Source organism: Barbus barbus (genome assembly GCF_936440315.1).
Source record: "Barbus barbus genome assembly, chromosome: 26".
NCBI classification, from domain to species: Eukaryota; Metazoa; Chordata; class Actinopteri; order Cypriniformes; family Cyprinidae; genus Barbus; species Barbus barbus.
This window is the reverse complement of record NC_136754.1, coordinates 2,834,493-2,848,414: the sequence shown is the minus strand read 5'-3', so window position 1 is coordinate 2,848,414 and position 13,922 is coordinate 2,834,493. Positions and strand designations below refer to the sequence as shown.

At 33.8% G+C, this 13,922-nt stretch overlaps 1 protein-coding gene across 1 annotated transcript in view; it reads right to left on the bottom strand.

The window, feature by feature from the left end:
• The window catches only part of LOC306846082 (sodium channel protein type 2 subunit alpha-like), a gene marked incomplete at both ends in the record, with an annotated part of 41,583 nt that overhangs the window by 19,749 nt on the left and 7,912 nt on the right, over positions 1-13,922 (bottom strand). The window contains 10 exons of the mRNA XM_079379186.1: positions 57-230; positions 337-575; positions 1,009-1,138; positions 2,941-3,291; positions 3,920-4,096; positions 4,428-4,625; positions 4,706-4,847; positions 10,841-10,904; positions 11,645-11,887; positions 11,993-12,084. Of these exons, the coding sequence (XP_079235312.1) occupies positions 57-230; positions 337-575; positions 1,009-1,138; positions 2,941-3,291; positions 3,920-4,096; positions 4,428-4,625; positions 4,706-4,847; positions 10,841-10,904; positions 11,645-11,887; positions 11,993-12,084 (1,810 nt within the window). The remainder of the gene's footprint in view (positions 1-56; positions 231-336; positions 576-1,008; positions 1,139-2,940; positions 3,292-3,919; positions 4,097-4,427; positions 4,626-4,705; positions 4,848-10,840; positions 10,905-11,644; positions 11,888-11,992; positions 12,085-13,922) is intronic.

The window sequence follows — 13,922 nt, the reverse complement described above, 5'->3', positions numbered from 1 at the left end:
GCATGTGGCACTCCTCAGTGTCCACTCTAGTGACTTTACTACGAGTCGAAACTTACCAGTCTGAACGAGCGGAGAACAGAAAGACCCTCCACGTTGGAAAGGCCCAACTCCATCAGACTCAAACAAACAATAATTCCATCAAAGATGTTCCAGCCTTGCTGAAAATAATAGTATGGATCCAGAGCAAAGATCTTCAGTACCATCTCTGCTGTGAAGATTCCAGTGAACACCTGGTAAGCAAGAACAAAACTTTACATTAATATTAAAGAAGCAAAGAAACAGGGCTGTTTGAGATGCTCAAACACAGTTTTTGAGAGCGCCACTGTTTGTCCTCACCAGGTTCCCAACACTCAGCATGCTGTTGAATTCATCAGTCATGGGGTAGTGCTCCAGCGCCATGAACAATGTGTTGAGAACAATGCAAATGGTGATCGCAAGGTCCAGGAAAGGGTCCATCACCATGACTTTAAGGCCTTCCTTAACTCTCAGCCAGGCAGGAGAACATGTCCAAATCAGGTACTTCTTCGCAAATTCATACCAGCATGGAGGACATTTCTGATGGGCCTCTTCAAGTTCTAAGAGGAGAAATGGAAATCATTAAATGAGTAACCAAGAAGAAACCTGGACATTAAGATGAGCTGATGTTTGATACTTTGAGTGTTTTAGCTGAAATATTTTTACATTTGAATCATCTTTTAGTAGCTAAATTATTTTTCCTTGACAGCCGCGAGATTAAATGGAGAACAATCAGACACTTTTGCTTCTCCTTATTTGTCTCGTGTGAAAAACTTTCAGAAGAGAGCTCACCAGTCTCAAACTGTGCTCAGATTTGTCAAGGTACATATGTCAGCAATCAACAGTGAGAATTCTGAGTGTGAACTCAAACATTTCTCATCAAATTCTTCTGAGATTCAACATTGATTTTATAGTTCTGTACTCTTAGAGCATGTCAACAATTGTCTCATTTGTGTCTTTTTATTTTTTCTAAACAATTTTAATCCATCCCACCGTCTATGGCATCACTGAAGAAGCTGACAGAGCTCAGTCCTCTCTTCCTGCGAGGGGGCGGGACTTCCTCCTGCACGTCGACGGTCAGCTTGGCAGCTGGAGTGGTCTGTTCATTCTGACCAACTGGCTCCTGTCAATCAAAGTGAACATCAAAATGTCAAATATTTTCCAAAACCAAGGGGACACCTATGTAGGTAACTTCCTTCTAAAGCTGTATTCAAACTAAAGTGGAACCTCGTAAGTGACTGATCTGAAATCTTCCTCAAAAGCTGAGCAATGGCATGATACTTTAACAAGCATACACTCTATTGGTTAACCCTGTTATGTGAAATAATATTCAGAAAAATCGAATGTTTTGAACATTATCGAATCTGTAGATTAAATATAAAAACAGTTGCTGATATTTCAAGCATATTAAGTACAATACAATAAAATTCTGATAGCTTGTAATGTAAATCAATGAGATCTTTAGATCAACACTAAAATTATACTAAAAGGCCTTTTAGAATCTAAAAGAAGTATAAACTATCAATTAGAAGACAGAAGGCATGTAGTAGATTGCATACAACAGGTTTTTCAGTAGAGTTGATCATTTAGAGGTCTTAGAAATGTGCATATAATACAGTAGGCTTTTAAAGATTAAAATAGTCCATTTTAAATTCGATTGAAACTTTTTCATTGAAATGCTTCATTATCAAATTATTATTATTAATCAGCATTGTTCTCACGTTATCCATCCAGAAGCCATCCTCATCTCTTTTCCATATGATGGAAGTTGATAGATTTGCCTGGACATTCTCCTTTATACGTTCACATTTACATTTAATCATTTAGCACACTGTAAAAAAAAAAATAGTTCCAAAAAGTTCAAATAATTGGTTACCCCGCTGACTTAAAACGTTTTTGTTTAACTTGAAATTTTAAGTTACTCAATGTTAATTTAAGGGACAACTAGAATAATTTAGTTGAATAAACTAAAAATTTTAAGTCAGCAGGGTAACAGATTATTTTAAGTTGAAACAACTATTTTTTTTTTACAGTGCAGATTAATCATTTAGCAGACGCTTTTATCCAAAGCAACTTGAATAGAAGCACACTGCTCCGGGTGTGTGTTCACGGTGTGTGTGTGTTCACTGCTGTGTGTGTGTGTGCACTTTGGATGGGTTAAAATGCAGAGCACGAATTCTGAGTCTGAGTATGGGTCACCATACTTGGCTGTATGTCACGTCACTTTCACTTTCAAGTAGAAGCAATCAGACCAACTAGAGAGCAACAATATAGAAGTACTGTGACAAGTCTCAGCAAGGTGTTTTTTAAAAATAGAATAGAGTAGAATAGAATTAGTGCTGTCAAATGATTAATCACGCCCAAAATAAAAGTTTTTGTTTACATAATATATATGTGTGTGTATTGTGTATATTTATTACGTATATATAAATACACACATACAGCATATATTTAGAAAATATTTACATGTATATATTTATATTCATATAATTTATAACATATATAAACATATTTAATATATAAGTGTTACATATTTTTCTTAAATATAGACATGCATGTGTGTGTATTTATATACATAATAAATATACATAGTACACAAACATACATTTTGTAAACAAAAACTTTTATTTTGGATGCGATTAATCAGGATTAATGGTTTGACAGCACTAAATAGAATAGAATAGAATAGAATAGAATAGAATAGAATAGAATTAGTATTAACTGGTCAGGTGATGGTGAAAAGGATGTGTCTTTAGATGTCTTTTGAAAATGGCTAAACAAGACTTTTTAAGACTTTTCAAAAGTATAACTACTTTTTGTATTCTTTGGAGAACAAACATATAGTATTCCAGAAACATGACGGAGGGGTTAATGACATAAATCCCATTTTTCATGGAAAAAAGGTGTAATGAGATAAGACCATACCATGTCCTCCCTGACCTTCTCCATGCTGAACGCTGGAACAGAGGTCAGGGTGTGCGGGCCGATGCTGGTCATGCCGTTGTGGTCCAGGGAAATGTTAAGTCTGCCGTTAAGGGTGAGGGTGGGCATGAACACCTGTGATGAGTGACTCCTGATGCTGCCCGTACGACGCTTGTTCCACGGCGTCGCCATGGAACCCGCCTGACTCCGCCCATCACCGTGGATGCTGTGCTCGTCATCTGCAAAGTCAGCCTCTGAACTGTTGCGTGGCCGGAAGGTAAAGATACTGAGCTGGCTTCCACGACGGGTGCTCAGAGGATGGGAGGAGAGAGTGGCTAGGAAAGGGTGAGCTGGCTGGAGGACAGGATTAGGAAGTAGATGATAGTAGGGTTATTATTGTTAACTAAAATTAAACTAATAATAGACTTTATAAAAAATAAAATATAAAAAAGTAAACATTTATTTCAGCTAGTTGACATGGCAAACTTTCTCATTTTTATTTAGTTTAAGCTGAAGTATTAAAATAAACTAATGAATAAAAAACACTATATAGATTTATAAAATGAATAAGTACTATATAAAAATTTATAAAAAAGACGAAATCGCAGCAAAATTGATAAAACTTTAACTAAAATTAAATTGAAGGCAGAAAATTTGATGATAAAACAATTTAAAATATTAACGAAAACTATTATAGTATATCAATGACACTAAAATATTGTAGACAGAAGCAACACTTTTTTACTTTTCATAGAAAATCTGATAAATTTTATATTACAATTTTTATTAGGTTTTAGAAGAAAAAAATACTTTAAGCCTTTAAAATCATTTTATTTATTTTTATTTATGTTGGGATATAAGGTACACTTAGTCATTTTTCCTAATAAAAATTTTAGAGACAACAGCTGTTTTTAATCTGGACAAAGGACGGAATATACCTTAAAGGCAAATATAAATCAAACAGTTATGAAATAGTACTTACTTTTTCATCAGATGGGTCAAATTTTGGCCAAAAGTTGTCCTCCATCTCCTCTGAAAGCGTTCCGTGGGATCTCGTTCTACTCCTGAATTTCACCGAGTCTTTCCGAGAGAAGGGTGATGGAGATAAATCAGCACCCAGGGCCATCTCAGCCTCCTTTCTGCGCTGTTTTGCTATTGCCTAATACCAACGAGAACTGACAAATCAGATGTGCTTGAACTGAATTTGCCCTTGAAATGAAATGCAATGAGTATAATAATTGTATAATCTCATACATGTTTCTTGCAGTGTAAAGCAAATCATTTTATGCAGGTGCTGGGAAAAAAGCATCATTTCAGTGTTTTAAGTTATATTCAGAATCAACATGAAACATTTTAATTGATTTTATCCACTAGGAATTGACAGCCGTAAAAGGAAAGGATAAATGTATCTAGTACTACAAGAGGTTGAGGTTCAGGTAATGAACTTTGTTTATTTCAGACTGCTAGTTATAAAGAAGTTGTCGAATTACTCTCTGTTCCTTGCGTAGCTGTTCCATCGCCAGCTGAAACTCTCTTTCTTTTGCCCAGGCCTCTGCGATGGTCGCTTGGTTTTGCTCCTCATATGCCATGGCCACGACAGCCAGGATCAAGTTCACCAGATAGAACGAACCCAGAAATATCACCAGCACAAAGAAAATCATGTAGGTTTTCCCTGCTGACCGTAAAGTCTGTCATGGAGAGGAAGAAAAGACATTTGCAATAATATTTAGATAACAGATGATTATTCCTTCAGTGTCATGGCTGGTACCTGATGGTAGAGGTTTTCCCAGTAGTCTTGTGTCATTAGTCTGAAGAGAGCCAGGAAAGCCCAGCCAAAGGTGTCAAAGCTTGTGTAGCCGTAGTTTGGGTTCCGTCCTGTTTTAAAACAGTCAAACCCATCAGGGCACTTCCTGTGTATAGAAGAAACATTAAGATGCTTAACAGTAGGAATGGCAATATGAGTCAATAGAGCATATAGCCTAGAAACAGGGAAGAATGTGACAAAGGTATGGTTAGGTCTCATTTCAACCCCCCAAAAAATAAGTATCGGTCTTCTAGAAAATGGATTTTTTAGCCCCTTTAATATTTCTTTCGCTGATACAAAACAATATGATTCCCAATACCCTCTCGTTAATGTAGAATTGTTCTCTTTTTTTATTGTATTATGCATGAATACTGATTTTTTTTTTAACTTTAAGGACAGTAAAACAAATACTACCATGATGTATAAATATTTTAAAGACAATTTTAAGTAATATGCACTACTCTTCAAAGTTTGGGATCTGTATTTATGTTTTTGAAAGAAGTATTTTATTCTCACCAAGTAAAATCACCAATCAAAAATACAGTAAAATTGGTAATATTATATCAGTTTAAAATAACTATTTACTGTTCTAATATATTGTAAAATGTAATTTATTCCTGTGATTAAAGCTGTATTTTCAGCATCATTACTCCAGTCTTCAGTGTCACATGATCCTTCAGAAATCAGTATAATATGCTGATTTGCTGCTTAAGAAATATTTCTGATTATTATCAATGTTGAAAACAGTTGTGCTGCTTAATATTTTGGTGGAAACTGAGATACATTTTCTTTTTCTTTTTTTGATGAATAGAATATTCAAAAGACACCATTTATTTGAAATATAAATCTTTTGTAACATTATAAACATCTTCACTGTCCCTTTTGATCATTTTAATATGTCACTGCTAATATTCCAAACTTTCGTATGGTAGTGCATATATTCATAGCATATTCAAATATAGAGAAACACATCCCAGTTCCAGGAAGACAGCACACAAAGTCACATGCATTGAGGCCTAAATGGAAGATTATAAGTAAACAGATGGGTATCGAGTTGCAGTTAATTTTTCCTCCCATCCTCAGTCCATCCTCTCTTTCTCTCTGTTACTATGGTGACATTAAGTTTGAGTGGCAGGCCAAGCAGAGGACAGACTCGTGTCAATCTGACAGAGGGATCATTTAGTAATGGAACTGCCAACAGCTGGACAGCAGAGCCGCAAAACGAGGCCATCTGTAAATCTCTCGCCCAAAGGCAGAAAGAGAGAGGCCGTGCAACCATGATCTCCCTGACAATGTGTTCAAACACACACAGGTTTATATAATACAGTCCAGTACAATACCACGCTCAGAGACTGTAGCAATAAAACCTGTGTCATAAATCTAGAACGTTATTTTGGACGATCCTCCTCAAATTCTCTTAAAAGGAGAATCGATGTTAAATTTATATGTGAAATATATTCATATATAAGCTGTATTTTCAGCATCATTCCTCCAGTCTTCAGTGTCACATGATCCTTCAGGAATCATTCTAATATACTGATGTGCTGCTCAAGAAACATTTCTGATTATTATCAATGTTGAAAACAGTAGTTTCATAATTTTGTGAAAACCATTATATTATTCAGGATTTTTTGATGATTGGAAGGTTAAACACCAGCATTTATTTGAAACAGAAATCTTTTGTAACATTATAAATGTCTTCACTGTCACTTTTGATCAACTGAATGTGTCTTTGCTGAATAAAAGTATTCATTTCTTTAAAAAAAAAACCTTACTGACCTTACAATTTTGAACAGTATGTAAAATTTTATATCTAAACAAAGTTGATGCTCAAATAACGCATACCTAAGAACTCCATTAAGTCTCAAGAGCTATATAACAGCTTTCTTTGAGCAATAGACGTTTTCTGTAAGACACTGCAGATGACATTTTTGAGATATCTTCTGACACTGTAGTTTTAGTGGAGATTTAGTAATGAAGATTTTAAAGATTTAAAGTATTTTTCTCAGGAGCAACATCTAAGAAGCAGGAGAAACAACTGAGAGTTTAATCAGATCTCATTTGCTTTTTTTTCTTCTTTCCTGAGATCTCATTTGTGCTTTTTCTTCTTTCCTGTAGGTCTGCTCCAGTTCAGCATCAGTTAACAGGTTAAATCCGTGCATTAGTCAGGATTGAGGTTGCCATGAGGACGGAGGTACTCAGGTCTCTATAGTAACCGTGTCCTGGAGGTGACTGAAACGACGATAATAAGAGTGTCTCTCAGGATCTGCCCACTCACATGTAAGTTCTGACCTTTCATATCAGCTGCTGAAGAATTTTGCAAGTATGCAAGGATTTGACAGCAGGTTATTCACACATATATGTGACCCTGGACCACAAAACCAGCCATTAGGGTCAATTTTTCAAAATTGAGACTTATACATCATCTGAAAGCTGAATAAATAAGACATGGACAATATTTGGTCGAGATACAACTATTTGAAAATCTGGAATCTGGGTGGGTGCCAAAAAAAAAAAAAAAAAAAAAATATATATATATATATATATATATAAAATCATCTTTAAAATTGTCCAAATTAAGTTCTTAGCTATGCATATTACTAATCAAAAATTAAGTTTTGCTATATTTACTGTAGGAAATTTACAAAATATCTTCATGGAACATGATCTTTATTTAATATCCTAATGATTTTTGGCATAAAAGAAAAATCAATAATTTTGACCCATACAGTGTATTTTTAGCTATTGCTGCAAATATACCCCAGCGACTTAAGACTGCTTTTGTGGTCCAGGGTCACATATTTGTGTTTCTGTTAAACATAAACTGTGGCACAGTTGTGCTGTTATTATAAATTTTATAAATGAGCAGGTTTAGGATTTTCAGTTGGTACATTATAAAATAACCAAAGAAATCTGACAGACATGCATTGAAGAGGCCTGAATCATATAAGTGCACACATTTGGATTTGTACCAAAAGACCAAGGTATGTTTTGTTTAATTTACCAGTATTTTACATTATTTTTGACTGTAATAATAACCCAATTAACCAAAAAATATTCGAAGAACCTTTTGCTAACATTCACATTCAATGATAAAAATGTTATTTCTGAATGCTCTCTGAATTTTTATTTTGGCAAACATTATGTGAACGTTACTTTTGAATGTCCTCTGAGCGTTCTACAAGAAGGAGTAACATTTTAAAAATCATCTAATCATTTCAGAAATAAAAGTTTGTATAAATAACATTTTCTGCTACTGTTTCGAGAAGATTATTAAAGACCAGATAACTCTAAACAAACATTCTGTTATAATTACTGGAAGAATGTTTATTAATAAGATTGAGCGAACCTTGCCAGAACGTTCTAAAGTTCTAACTACGTTCTTTGTTAGCTGGGAAAATGTGACATACACAGATGCAACTTTTTTTCTACCAATAGCACCATTTTTACCCAGTTGACGTGGCATTTTTACTATATTTTTATTAGTCCCCAATTTCTAAAGAAGTGGTTTTAAACAGAAAAGCCAAATTAATTTAAGCCATAGTTAAGCCATAATAAGCTGTCTTTGCACAATATTACTCTAATTCCATTCCAAGAGTAATTAATTGGTCTGATTTTAGTGCATCTAATTTTATATAGGGTGTTTTCTGCATCTCATTACATGTCATTCTCTGTTTCTCATACATAAAGAGAGAGAGAAGAGAGCAGTGCAAATCCCCAATGTTCTGTTGTCGTAAAAACAGCCATTAACAACCCTACAAAAGGGCTTAGGAGGGATCAGATGTGAATGTAGAGGGGAAATCCTCTCTGGGATGTGTGCTGTGAGCCGAGGAGAGCACTGATGGGAACTGAAAGTGTTAAACCCAGATCACAGACAGACACAGTTCATTGTTTCTTCTTACTGGGTGAGGTTGATATGAGCTGTAAAGGCTCGTAGGATGAGGTTTGTAGTTATTAAGGCGAGTGAAACTTTGAATAATCTCAAGTAATTACAAAACCCTATGCTAAGTAAAGAAAGCTTGCATTTTGTCTAAAAGTTATTCAGTAGTTTGTAGTAGTAAATTAATGAAAATAGTTAAGTTAAATGCAAAGAAATTGCATCTTGCAGTTTATAAAATTCATAACCACTAATACCCCTAACAGTGCAATATTTCACATTGACACAGATGGGTATTTAGCACAATAAAATCCTTGAACTATAGCCCTGGCACCACAAACATCATCCCGTGGCTCCGGTCTGAACAGTGTTGCTGGGATTTGCAGGATTATGTCTCTGCTCACTGTGAAGACGGAGACGGTTAATGAGGCCCACAATGAAGGACTTTCACTCTTAATTCAGCGGATTATTTTCGTGATATTGTTTATGCACAAACAAAAAAACTCTTAGCGTTCGTGGTCTGAATACATTACAATGTTTCTTTTAAAGTGTAATTCTTTTAATGCAGTAATTTAAAAAAAAACATTTGCTCATTTAAAACCTTTTCCAGTAATTTAAATAATTTAAGAGAATAATCAGATGTTAAAAATGCATATACTGTAGTCTTAATTCACTCTTCCACAAATTAAAACCTAAAATGGGTCTTAAATCAGAAAAATAAAGTCGTGGCATTAAATTTTGCATGCACTGCTAAACAAATAAATATCCTCTGAAGTTTTTCTTTCCAATACAAATTTCTAAGCATCCTTAAATCAAGATACATTTACTTGAGATGCAAAATTAAGTCTTGTTTTCTGAGGAACTGGTTGGTTACTAATGGGCTTCTGTCAAATAAATCTGTCTCTAGATATGGCTCAGGTCCCTCCTTCAATGCAAGTCTGTATATGTTCACCTGTTTTTTCATCCACCAGGTAGAAATCGTAAGTCTGATCACTTAGTAAAGTAACAGCACGCCTCTGCTCAACAGGACACCTGATTTGAGGAATGGTTCACATCATGTATCACAGTAATCCTCAATGCATCAATGCACTCGGAGATGTTTAAGAGGGTGCATCATAATCTCCTGCTTCTTTCCCATTGGAGAATCACTGCAGGTTTATTATAAGGTACACTGCATGGGACTGGTTACCCTTTAGGTGTCACATGAGGATTGGGTTGAGCTCTTTATGAGAGGGCTAACATAGTGGGGTTATGAATAGTGCATTTTGGGTATACCATCTAGCAACATATTGTAAAATATGATTTTTTAAAATTTAATTTTATTTTATTAGGGTTGCTTAAAAGCTTTAATGCATTTTTTGGATGTTTGTATACTTTTTCTTGTAACGTATAATGTAGAGATAACTAGGTTAATTCACTCTGACGAGTGTAAATGCTGCGATTTATTTGATCATCGGGGTGTGTTATTTTAGTGTCACTATATATTATTATTGCTTTTGTCAACATTTTGAGTTACATTTAATTTTTATAATTTTGTTTTCATTTTTAGTTAAAGTTTTGGTAATTTTGTAGTGTATTTTTGTCATTTTTATTAATATAATTTTTTAAATGTCTATATAGCTTTAGTCATTTTAGTACTTCAACTTCAAATTGATGATGAAAAATATTATTTTTTATTCTATTAATTGTTTATTTTATCTTATTATATTTTATGTTTTATTTTGTTTCAAGTAATAATTTTTTTTTTTTTTTTTTTTTTTTTGTTAAATAAGTCCTCTTTGGGAAACCTATATGAAAACCTATATTTTTATGTTTATTTATATATATATATATAAAGCTTGTTCTCCTATAATGACAGCTGCTCGTGTAGTCATATCGTGAGAGGTTGTGGTTAACTATCACAGACCTCTGATTATACACCACATGTCACCATGCTGACCGCTCTGTGTCCTCACATGCAGAGACGATGCTGTGTGTTCTCAGATAAACCATCGTCCCTTTTAGGGTTTATGGAAATTATAGCAGCACTATGGCTGTGTGTTATGACAATGGGCTTGATGAGCTCAAGGTACACTGATACTGAGTGATTATCTATGAGGGCGAGCTGATAGATCTACATGGTAAACTTGTACAGGATTTATTCATTAGAAATGTTATATTCACTAATTCCCACTCTAAAACCTTGTTGGATTTATCTCACTTTAATTAGTGAGATGACTTACCCAGCATCGCTGCTGTATCCGCATATTAAGGCATCCTTGGATCCTTCAATTTTGTAGAAATTATCTAAGGGAACAATAAAAAAAAACAAAAAAAATTTTTTTGCAAGACATGAGAATTTTCAATCACGGAAACCTTCATTCAGGGTTATTATTATTTTTAACTGAACCCTAAATAAAATTCCATTACTTGAAATAAGCATTAACTAAAAAATAAAAAAAAATGGTTTTATTATTATGATTTATTTTTATTATTCAGTAAGTATTGTTATGATTATTACTTTATCAACTTATTTTATTTCTGCTAGTGGCCAATGCAACAATTCTCATTTTTGTTTAAACTGAAGTACTAAAATAACTAAAAACTAAACTTTAACTAAAATGAAAATAGAAAAAAATTAAATGTAATTAAAACATATTCACAAAACCTGATCGTGTTTACTAAAATAACAATGCTTTGAATGTCTGTTTAGTTTGATAACAGAGTTCAGTAGTACTTTAAACGTCTCTCATGGATCCACTAAACTTAGCAGAACCATGTTGATCTAATACTGACTGACAAATGTTATCTTGTGCCTATATCTCTCTATCAACCTGTAATGCAGGGCTGTGACAGCAAATCGGTGCCATTTGCGATTAATTGGTTTTCAGTTCAATGCAAAAGTGATTTGTTTTGTAAATTCAGAATGATTGAATGTGATTCAGTACATAGTTCAGCGCATTGATTTGATTGAGTTAGCATTGCAACTTTATAAATTGACAATGCATACAGTTTGTAGGATTATGACCAATAAAAATCATCTGAACCTTCATTTGTTAAGAAGTCCTTGATGGAGGGCCAAGTCTTGTTGTTACAAACAAAGCTCCCATTGCTGGGGAAGGTGGAGTTAACACAGTGGGCGGGGCTACGGACACACTTCTGTCGTAGGATGCCCATAAAGAGCTGTAGACCAATCAGAGCGAAGACACTGAGACAGAAAACAGTGAGGATCATCACGTCCGCTAGCTTTTTAACCGACTGGATGAGAGCACTGACAATGGTCTTTAAACCTGAAAATAAAATAAAAAATATTACACTCAAATAAATAAATTAATTGGCTTATCCAGTTCTTGTATGAAAGTAAAGTGGATAGCGGGACTGAACCCGTCCCTCACCTGGGATCACTGATATAGTTTTTAGAGCACGCAGAACTCTGAACGTCCGTAATGCTGATACGTTGCCGAGGTCCACAAACTCTGTCACATACCTGGGAGAAAAAACAGAAGTCATTCTCCCAAAAAAGCTCAACTCTTTAAAATTGTGCAAAAAGTTTGTGCATTGATTTTTGTTCATGCAAAGTCATGATCATTTTGACTCTCGCCTCAGAAATGTGACTTATACTCACAGTAAAGTTTAATTTTTATAAAATTAGATGTAAAGCAATAATAATAATTTATCTTGTTAGTTAGTAAGTGCACAAGTGGTTCACAAATAACAAGGTTTCCTGTAAAGGCAAACAAACATGGACTTACAATGGATGAGGTGTAAATGCAAAAAAAAGTGCCACTTCTGTTTTTATTAAAGTACATATTAATATATTACAGATTAATTCTTATAAAATGTGTAATAAAGTTGCCTTTTTACCTTTAGGACTATTTGTCTCGGCCTAAAACTATTAAAAACATTTATTAATAGAAAAAAGCTAAAAACAAATGTATTAAAATCGAAATATTAGATGAAAGAATTTAACTAAAAGAATATTAGATATGTTGCCTGAGCGACTAACTTAAATCAGTTTAAGTTGAAAAACTGAAATAAAAAAATAAATAGAAATATTTAAAAGAACAAAAACTCATACATATGCACATAACAAAATTAATAATAAATACAATTTCAAGTAAAACAAATATAATTAATAAAAGCTATTTTAAAAATATGTGTAAAATTATTATATTATTATAATATAGTATATTAATTATACTAAAATAACATTGGACTAGTTTTGTATTAACCACCTTGCTCCTTTGGATGTAAAAATACATCCTTTTCTTTTTTGCCAGAGGATGAGACATTTGAAATCTGCTCCATATCTTCATGATTTTACACAAAGAGACACCACAATAATCTAATCAGCTGGGCTTTATGAGCTTTGACCATTTTGCTAAATTAATAGCAGAGTGGATATTTTGGTGTCAGTCACACACTAGCATATTGTTCTCACTGTGTGTGATTACAGACAATGTCATAAATAATATATATATATATATAATTAGTTAAGTTATTTATTTTTGTAAGAGCCACAAATGTCAAGGTTGCTTGAGAAAGAGCACATCTGACATTTATCTTATCCTACAAAAGTTCAGATGCAAAGCGTGAGAGAAGATAAACCCTCTAAACTTTGAAAACAGCTTGGAAGGACAAACTAGAGCAGCTTGATAATGAGGGGAAATGATCATCCTGCAGTAGTCTGTCTCTCTCTTTCAGTTAATCCACTCCTCTGATTTGGTGGAGCTGTAATGCTGGATATTTAGGTCACCTGACAAATCCCGATCTGGATACCTGCATCCCTTGATTTACATCTTTCTTGGTTCCTCTCTCTTTATATAGACTTGGGTCTCATTGGTTTGGTGTTCAGCACCATGGACAGCTCCATGAATAACTGAGTCTCATGGGAATATGATCTGCTGATATCTACTTAAAAAACAGCCCGTTTTTGTTTCTAAACCCTAGTTTATTTTTCCAGTAAAATATATGCACACAGCAAATTAGAATATGCACAAGATCCATTAAGATCAAACTTAAATTTCAGTCACTGTTTACACAAAGTAATCATATTACTTCAGAAGACATGAAATACAACAAATAAGTCATATGAACTATTATCGTGATCATTTCTGGTGGTGTTTTGTCATTTATGAAACATGGTAGTATAAGTCACTGTCCACTTTTTAGATTTAAAAGTGCAGTATTAACAATTTTCTACTTGAAAAAATTTCAAATTTCTCCTTTTATGTTCCAGAGAAGAAAGAAAATGATACAAGTTAGGACTGATATGAGGGTGAGTAAATTATTACACAATTGTCATATTTGTGAACATTGTTTCCG